The sequence below is a fragment of the Echinops telfairi genome, unplaced genomic scaffold (genome assembly GCF_000313985.2).
Source record: "Echinops telfairi isolate 266 unplaced genomic scaffold, ASM31398v2 ScPeMD7_1713;HRSCAF=2227, whole genome shotgun sequence".
Classification (NCBI taxonomy): domain Eukaryota; kingdom Metazoa; phylum Chordata; class Mammalia; order Afrosoricida; family Tenrecidae; genus Echinops; species Echinops telfairi.
The window spans coordinates 19,241,420-19,251,437 of NW_022105611.1; the positions used below are offsets into that span (position 1 = coordinate 19,241,420).

Genomic DNA, 10,018 nt, shown 5'->3' on the forward strand with positions numbered 1-10,018 from the left:
GGACTTTATTTTATTCTCATGGCAAAAAATATAAATACCAAAACTCTCACAAGCACAACTTCCACATTTACAATTCAATGACACAGAGCATTTTTTTTATGCTGTGCCACCATTAATACTACCCTTTTTCAAAATATTCCACCATCATTCATATAAATTGAATGCCCCTCTAACAAAATTGCCTTTCCTACCATCCCACCCAACTCTAAAAACCAAAACCCCCAAACCTACCAACTCACAGCGCCCCAGTATATGGTTTCTGAGGCTATAAATCTTTATAGGAACAGATAGCTTCAACTTTCTTCCAAGAAGCAGCTGGTGGATTTGAACCATTGCTCTTGAGGTTAGCAGTCCAATGCTCACATAAGCATTAATAATCTTTGGTTTGTTGAAGGCGGTGCGAGTTTGGTTGCACAGACACCGTCAAAGGCACGGACCGTGTGTCATTGGACTTGAGAGCGGGACATCGGCCTCTGGATGGTTATGGTCATGTGGTGTGCACCAAGAGAGTGAATTCATGATGGGTGATACTGAGAAGGGCAAGATTTTTGTTCAGAAGTGTGCCCAGTGCCACATGGTGGAAAGGGGTGTGCAAACACAGACTGGGCCAAATCTACATGTTTGTTTGGGGAGAAGACCAGTCAAGCCCTGGGTTCATTTTACAGGTGCCAATGAGAGCAAAGGCGTCAGCTGGGGAGAGGACACGCTGATGGAGTATTTGGTGAATCCCAAGAAGCACATACATCCCTGGAACAAGAATGGCCTTTGCTGCCATTAAAAAGAAGGGAGAAAGGGCAGACTTGATAGCTTATCTCAAAAACATCTACTAATGAGTAATAGTTGGCCACTGCCCTGCTGATTATACAATAAGAATATCTTGTGACTTTTTCTTTTAATATGTACCACGTTTAAGTTGATCTCATACACCAGAAATCAGATCATGGATGACTGATAGAATATTTGGGTTGAACAGTCAAATTAAATTAAACACTGGCTGTGGTTAAAGACGCTGATCAAACTTTTAAATTATTGATAGAAATTTCTGTCCAGCAAATGTTATCCCTGCTTTTCCCTAAAGTGTGATTGGACTTTTGAGGCTAGATTGGATTGGTAATGTTCAATTTTCACAAAGATGGTGAATGTCATCTTATAACCTATAGATTGATTTTATATTTAGATTTAGATATCTGACTAGATGAATATATTTGAATACTGGAAGTCTCTACACTGCCTCATGGAACAGAGCAAGACTCACCTATTTCACTCTGTATTCATGACGCTATTTATATGCAAGGGTTGAAGATAAGGTAGAGATGGCCACGTTATCTTTATGCTCCTAGATGTGTTAATCTAATGAAAATGTCCTCTCTTTAAAAAAAAAAGAAAGATAATAATCTTTGGTATCTTTTTTATTACCTTACATCATATAAGTGAGATCATACTGTATTTGTCCTTTTGCAACTGACTTATTTTGTTACAATAATGTTTTCAAAGTCTAGCCATGTGTGACATGCAATAGGACTTTTCACTTCATGACTGCATAATATTTCATGTATATGAAAAAAAAACACTGCCCTTGAGTCAATACAGACTCATAGTGACCTTATAGGATGGGGTAGAACTGTCTATATGGCTTCCCAAACTGTCACTCCTGACGGGAGTAGAAAGCCCCTTCTTTCTCCTGTGGAGCAACTGGTGGTTTTGAACTGCTGACCTTGTGGATCCTACCCACTACATCCCAAGGGCACAGTTTGCTTATTTATTCATCTATTGATGGACATTTAGGGTGTTTCCGTCTTTCAACCTTTATAAAACGTATTGTGATAAACATTGGTATATGGGTTTCCATCTGCATCTGTGCCTTGATTTCTTCTGGGTATATATGAACTGCCAAACTGGTAGCATGTGAGCAAGAACCAATGGTGCTGAAGGAAGAAGTTCAAGCTGCTGTGAAAGAATCAGCCAAAAACAAGGCTCCAGAAATTGATGGAATGCCAATCGAAATGTTTCCACAAGCTGATGAAGCACTGGGAGCACTTACTTGTCTGTGCCAGGAAACTTGGAAGACTGACTGACAGAGATCCACATGTGTACCCATCCCAAAGAAAGGTGACTCAACAGAATGCTCAAATTCTACAACAACATTACTCAGATCACATGCAAGTAAAATTTTGCTAAAATTTATCATCCAACAATGGCTGCTTCTCAGGAAGCTGCCAAAAGTTCAGGCCAGATTCACAAGAGAACGTGGAACAAGGCATAGCATTGCTGATGTCAGATGGATCTTGGCTGAAAGCAGAGAATACCAGAAAGATGTTTACTTGTGTTTTATTGACTATGCTGAGGCACTAAACTGTATGAATCATAACAAACTGTGGATGGTCCTGAGAAAAATGAGAATTCCAGAACACCTCGTTGTGCTCATGAGGAACTTGTACATGGATCAAGAGGCAGTTGTGGGAACAAAACACGGAAATACTGCCCGGTTTAAAATCAGGAAAGGTGTACGTCAGGGTCGCATCATCCCATTATGCTTATTCAATCTGTATGCTAAGCATATCATCAGGGAAGCTGTATGATATGAAGAAGAATGTGGACTCAGGATTGGAGGGAGGCTTATTAACAACCTACTGTATGCAGATCACACACCTTGCTTGCTGAAAGTGAGGAGGGCTTGAAGCACTTGCTGATGAAGATCAAAGAGTGCAGCCTTCAGTATGGATTCCATCTCAATGTAAAGACCCAAATCCTCACAACTGTACCAATAGATAACATCATGATGAATCGAGAAAAGATTGTAGTAGTCAAGGATGTCATTTTGCCTGGATTCACAATCAATGCTCATGGAAGCAGCAGTCAAGAAATCAAATGATGCATCACATTGGATAAATAATCCTGCACACACACAAAAATTTTTAAGTGTTGAAAAGCAAAGATGTTACTTTGGGAACTAAGGTACCCTTGACCCAAACCATGGTATTCAATTGCCTACGATGCCTGTGCGCGTTGGGTATGGAATTAGGAAGACTGAAGAAGCATCGACGTGTTTGACTTATGGTGCTGTTGAAGAACATTGCAGATACACTTGCACTGCCAAAAGAACAAACCAATTTGTCTTGTAATAAGTATGGCGGGAATGCTCCTTAGAGGTAAGGACGGCAAGACCCTCTCACATATTTTGGCCATGTTATCAAGAGCGATTAGGCCCTGGAGAAGAACATCATGCCAGGTAAAGTGGAGAGGCAGTGAAAAAGTGGAGAGTCCTCAGGGAGGTGGGTTGACACAGTGGTAGCAACAATAAGAACAATCGTGAGGCTGGCACAGGACTGGGCGGTGCTGCCTTCTGTTGCACACAGGGTCGCTATGAGTTGGAACCAGCTCGATGGCCCCTGACGACAACAACAAGCCAAACTGTTTTCCCAAATTGCTGTGTCATTTGAAAATACTGATTTTGCTGGAGCTCAAAATTGCTATTCAAAACCTGAGTATACCAGATCGCTATGGCACAAGTTTTAGAGTCTGCCACAGCATAGCCCTAAGACTGTGCCACTCACCATGTCCCACCATGCTTCTCTAACCCACTTCTTGGAAAACCTTCATTTTCATAGCGCACCTAGCCCACGCTTGATTTTCACTTGACACAGAAGTATTGTCTTATCAAGTCCACTTCTCTATTTTTCTGGTTAGTTTTGTAACAATATAGTACTATTTGGAATCAAGGGTCTCTGTAGTGTAGTGGGTTAAGTATTGGGTGGCTAATCTAAAGGGTGGACATTCAAACCCACCAGCTGTTCTGTGGAAGAAAGATGAGGCAGTCTAATTCTGTAAAGATTGTACAGCTTCAGAAACCTTATCAAGCAATTCTACTCTGTTCAATGGGGTCGCTATGCGCCAGAATCAACTCAATGGCTATAGTTTTTATTTGAAACTCAAGTGATCATAGTTTAAAATTAAATGCCTAAGTGTCATGACAGATAGTAGTCCAGATGATTTGGAACATGCCCATTTCAATTTGTTTGGGTTATTATCAATGTTAAATAAAACATTTTCAAATGCTTACAGACAAGTTTCAGGTTCCCAATAATACATCTATTAATCCCAAAGAGTCACAGACATAGGTTGAAGAAACTCTGGTCTAGTCATTTCCTAAGGCCTGGAATGTCTTTCTCTGAAGAGCTCATCTCCTAGAACTGGAATGGTCATGTCACACAGCGATCCTGTGGAAGTGCTATTTACTGTTTCTTCCTTTATCCACCTAGTAAACTTATTCTTCAAATAAAATTTTACCTTGCAAGACTTTACTGGCTTGCTCAAACTGAGCTGATCTCACTCACTCTGCCCCCCTACCTTACCTTCTCCATGCGCTCTCCCAGCTCCCAGTCCAGAGTAGTGTAATCGTTCATTTATGCTCCCATGTCGGCCCTGAGTCTTCTAGACAGAGAGCTCCATCAGGGCCGGGACTGAGTCTGATCCTTTTCTGGTTCGCCGTGCCTTACACAGTTCTGGCCTGCACACAGTACTGGCTGGCTGGATCATCCAGGTGACCTCTCAAACTCTCCTCTAGCTCTGGAATATTCAGTTCTACCATCCAGCTCAGCATTGTCCAGCTCCTGCTACTGTGCTTTTCAAGGGTTTGAACAAAGTGTATCCTAAAGACTCATAGAAGATTCGAGGTAGAAGAGGCCTCCGAGGCCGCCTTGCGACTCCTCTCATTTTTCTGCAGATGAAAGAAGTGAAATGCAAAGAGAGAAAGAGACGTGGCCCTGGGCACACAGCTAGGATAATAGAAAAACTCAAGCTAGCATCCTGTGCCCCGTTGCAGTGTCTCTTTCATGACATTATTTATTTTATCTCTCTTTTTTTGTGTGTTTTGATCAGGGCTGCCTTCGGGTGAAACAATGATCCCTTATGACCTCACCTCCTCATGGCAGTGTTTTGGGAACAAACTGGATTCCCACAGCTCCCCAATAGTGGCAGGGTGCCCATGTCCTGCAAGGTAATTTTCATAAAGAAATAGAAGCAAAGACCACACTTGTAATTTCCCCACAGAAGCCAAAATCTAAAACCTCTGGGTTTCCCTTCTCTGCTTATTATGCTGCTCTCATGCTTGATAAAGTGGAGCAAGAAGCTGGAGTTGGGGCTTAAAACAAACAAACAACCAACAGTACCTACTTATTTACGTATGCACTTATTTCTGGAAGCATTGACTTGTGCGACACAGGCCGTTTTGGGTATCCTGAAACTCCAGCGCCCTTCCTCCTTAATGCAGACGGCTCACTCCTTTCCCGTGGCCAAGAGCCCAAGGGTCATCCTTGGCCCCCGGACATCCTTCTTCCTGCCAAGCAGGGAGGCAACCCACCTCTTGATGCCTGGCCTACCCAAAGGGCCATCCTGGCTTTGACCCCACAACCACCAGATCTTAATTCAACATTTAACCACTTCCTCTCACAACACCCATCCTGTTCTCCCTCATCCTGCCTCTTGACCATGACGTGGACTCTAGGTGATGAGAAATTCAGAAGGAAGATCAGACAGATCCAGCATCCACTGTGTACCTGGGGTCATGCTGAACACCATTTAAAACATCAGTTTATCCAGTCTTCATAGCCAACTTATAAAGTGGGATTGTTATCCCTGTTCTTACAATGGAAAAAATAGAGGCTCAGAAAGGTTAAGTAACTTCCCTAAGGTCACACACTTGTAAGAGCCCAGGCTGAGATTCCTTTCTGCCTGACCAGGCTCCTGTATTTTTTCATCGTGTGTCTTTCTGAGGCTGCAAGAGAGTGAGTAGGAATATGGGAGAGGTGGCCTTTGCCTTTAAAGAGCTTTGTCTTTTGAGAAGACCAAATGTATTTCATCCAAACACATGGCTCAATATGCACAGAGGCTGTGGAATATGAATGAAGATGTAGTGCATACGACAGTTCTGTCCTACCATCCCATTCCTTTAATATTTACCGAAAGATGGGTCCATGCTGGGATCTCTGTGGGAGCCAGGGGGCCCGTAGGCCCTGCCACTGACCTGCAGGATCTCAAAGAGCAGGAGGCAGGGAATTTAAACAGAAAAGTACAAAGCAGGGTGCTCTCTTTATTCTGGAGGCATCATGGAAGGCAGAGTCGGGCAGGACGCCTCAGGGAGGAGGAGGCACGGGATGTCCTGGGCCTGCAGATGGAGGGTGGTGAGGGAAAGCGGTGAAAGGGCTTTGCAGGCAGAGAGAATAGCAGCACGTGCTAGAAATCAGAGTGATCTCTAAGCAGCAAGACAGCAGGGGCTTGGAAGGGAAGCGGCAACAGATGGAGCTGAGAAGACAGCTGGGAGTTGTATGGTAAAGACCTGTAATGCTAACCCAAGGGGGCATTGTGGTGTAGTGGTTTCACATTCGGTTGCCATCCACAAGGCCAGCAGTTCAATACTACCAGCTGCTCCGCAGGAGAAAGATGGGTCTTGGAAACTTTCAGGGGCAGTTCCATCTTGTCCTATAGGGTCACTATGAGTCAGCATCAACAAGCTGCGAGCTTCTTTTTCTTTGTTTTTTATAGGGGCTTTGAACTTGATTGTATAGGCAGTGGGGAGCCAATAGCATCTCTTGCTAGCCCAGAGCTCTCTTATTCTGCCCACATATTTCGCTTTTGTTGATATTTCTATTTGAATGTCTCATAGCCATCTTAAATGTTTTATTTCCAAAGTAAAGCCTTGACTCACCTGCTTCCTTCCACAATCCCCAGCAGTAATATTATAAATAACCTGGGACTTTTGGATCTTGTGCCTATGTACCATATGTATATGGTATTTACATATATACATATGGTACATAGGCACTAACAGGTCCCTATAATTTTGGATCAGCATACTTAAGGTCCACCACTGGGCTAGGAATTAACCTTTTCTTTGCTGGCTAGTGGGAGGATCTGAGGATCCCGAAGGAAAAGCCAGGCAGCTGGAGTACCAGGGGGCCTCTGAGCAAAAGGGGTTTTACCATCTGGCCCAGTTGGGACTTCAGTCTTGGAATGTACCAAGTGAATATCAATCCTGCCCCGCTGAATTTAATCTTCCCCATGCTTTCTCCACCCTGAAAAATGGCATTATCATCTGTCCAGGTACTCATGCAGACAGAGTGGATGGAGGGATGGGTGAGTGCTTTATGAATATCATGAAATATTGACTCCAAATGTCAGGTAAGTGCTAGGCATTTGGCAAATGGTGTTCAAAGGAATGGCGCAAATGGAGGCAAAGGGGTGCTCAAATGGACCTCAGCCCTTTCTGATGACCACTTTGCTTTCATTCGCTCAGCCCACTCGCTCTGTGCTGAACAGTGGGATGTGAGTTATAGGGGTCTAAAGAGGAACAAGACAGGGTCCTGGTTAAAGACAAGGACTCTGGAGGCTGACAACCAAACCTTGATCTTGGCCCTGTTACTACGAGGAGTCTAATGATAAGCAAGTTATTAACTCCGTGTCTCAGTTTCCTCATCTGGGAAGCGAAGATAATAGGATTTGTCTCAGGTGTTGTTAAGATATTAAATGAATTACCTGGCACAGCGTAGATACTACTCTGTCTTCTCAGGCTCACAGACGAAGGTTGGAGTAGGGAGGAGTGACAGCCCCAGCTCCCAATAATAAAGCAGAATGTGTGTCAGCAGAGGTACAATTTGTTGTGGGAAGGGATGGGAAGCACTGTGGAGAAAGCAGCCTTTGAGATGGGCCTTGGGTGTTGAGATTTGATTTCGCATGCACAACATATACGTGCCGTTTATAGGACGATAGTACTCAAATATCAGTCCTCAGGTTTTGAGAATTTGGGGTCAATAGAAACCTGGAGGCAACTTGATCCATTATTGCCTTTTATGGTTGTGGAAAGTAAGACCTGAGTTATTTACTTAACAAATCATTCATTCATTCTGCAAATATTTACTAAGAATTTACTGTGTGCTAGGCACACACTAAGTAGGGATTTCAGGGATTAAACTATGCACTATTTACCCTGAAAGAGCTCAAAGTTTCAAATAAATAATGAGAGAAACAAAACCGGATCCTAGGCTGTCCAAATCTTCTGTAGCCTTCCACCTGACATCGGGACTTTCTCAGGATAGAGCCCTGAGTTCACCTTCCACAGGAACTAACTTGTTTGAATCACTATCCCCCACCCCTCCCCCACCTCACACATACCTATTTAATTTGTCTACTGTATGTACCAGGGACAGAGCCTTATGTAATCCAACTTCTCTTCTCCCAGAAGAGCTCCAGGCTGTCTAAATGCTAGGTTTATTTTTAAACAACAGCATTTCCATTGATGACTCACAATGATTTTTGTAATCTGCTCTGAAACCTACCATTGTATATGTTTGTCTATGTTATTTTGTCTCTCTAGCCCATTTCTTGGCCCTGAGCCTCATTCTGGTTGTTATTCTCTCTGCTTCTGCTTTCCCTTGGAACCCTCTGCCCTCCTTCATTTTCCCAGTTACATAAGAATACGTGGATATGTCTGTTTGAGTGTCTACATTTCTTCAGCTTCAGAAATTTCATGCTGACTCTAGTCATATACCCTTTGCAGGAGCTTCCCTCCTCTCCTGGGGAAGGGCTGGGCTGAGAGAGAGCACAACTTCTCTTGAGTTCTCTCGTGGTTAGTTAGCAGCCTTATCATCCCTAGGAATTTTGTATCCATAGACACATTGGGAGCCGGCAAGCTTTTCAAGGATCTGGTGTCGTGGTTCTACATTGGGCTGGAATCCACCTGGTCAGCAGTTTGAAACCACCAGCTGATCTGCAGGCGAAAGACTGGGATTTCTACTCCTGTAAACAGTTACAGTCTCAGAAATCCAGTGACGAGGTTGCTATGAGTCAGCATCATCTAGATGGCAGTGCATAAGAAAAAGTTTAAGATCCACTCTTTGTTGTCTTGTTTTTTCAACAAAACGGAATCCAACATACACAATGACAACTAAAATCAAAATGAACAAATACTTAAATGTCTACTAATATAAATTTTGATGATTTCATTATTTTTTATTTCACTGAATTTAATTGTTCCATTTGTGACAGACATTGCCACTCACTGCCATTGAGTCAATGTTGACTCATAGTGAGTTTTAAATAAGTTTGAAAAATAGTAACCACTACACCACGAGGGCTCCTTAAATAGGTGAAGTTTACATTTGAAAGAATCATTTTTTTATTCAACTGCTCAAACTACTTGTGAAATTTCTCGGTAGCTTGGCCTGTGCTGGCTTTTCTCTTTTACCTCTTATAGAATACTATCTTCCCTTCACCCAAGTAAACACCTGTCCACGCTCTAACTTACTGCTTCCCCTTCACTCCTTTCCACTTCCATCAAAGTCCGTTGCTTTTGGTATGAAAATATTTGATATGTTTCATTTCTTTCAGTAGCCTCAGTCTTTGTCCTTTTATGGTAGACTAATTCCACTCAGCATAATCTCCTCTGTGCCAGGAGGTGCTTTGCAGTTTCTTTATTCTTGAACGATGCATAATACTCCATTGTGTCTCTGCACCCAAGTTGATCGATCCATTCTTCCACTAACGGGCATTTAGGTTGTTTCCATCTTCCTGCTGTTGTGAACAGGGTTGCATGAACATAGATACACATATGTCCTTTCATGCTGTGGTTCTTCCTTCTTTATGGTTTAGCCCAAGGAAAGGGATTGGTGAGTCAAACACGTGTGGAAGTCTACTCCTCTGTTCTTAAGGAACGCTTTGCTTATCCTGCATCTCTTCCCTTTCCATATACATTTGGTGATAAGTTTCTCAATTTCTTTAAAGAATGATATTGGGATCTGGATCAAAATTACATTATATTTCTAGATTGTTTTGGGCAGCATTGACATCTTCATAATAATAAATATTTCTATCCATAAGCATGGAACATTCTTTTATTTATGTAGGTTTCTTTTGGGTTCTTTTTGTTTTCAATCATTTTATTGGGGCCCATACAACTCTTATCACAATCCATCCATCCATCCATTGTGTCAAGCACATTTATACATTTGTTGCCCTCATCATTCTC

The 10,018-nt window shown here is 42.6% G+C and overlaps 1 protein-coding gene and 1 pseudogene across 1 annotated transcript in view; both read left to right on the forward strand.

Annotated features, from left to right (window-relative positions):
* The first annotated feature begins 520 nt into the window (after nt 1–520).
* On the forward strand, nt 521–830 carry LOC101646913 (annotated as a pseudogene).
* A 4,154-nt stretch (nt 831–4,984) lies between these two features.
* Nucleotides 4,985–10,018, forward strand: part of LIPT2 (lipoyl(octanoyl) transferase 2) — a 10,634-nt gene continuing 5,600 nt past the window's right edge. The window contains exon 1 of the mRNA XM_004708923.4: nt 4,985–4,996. Coding sequence (XP_004708980.3) covers nt 4,985–4,996 — 12 coding nt within the window. The remainder of the gene's footprint in view (nt 4,997–10,018) is intronic.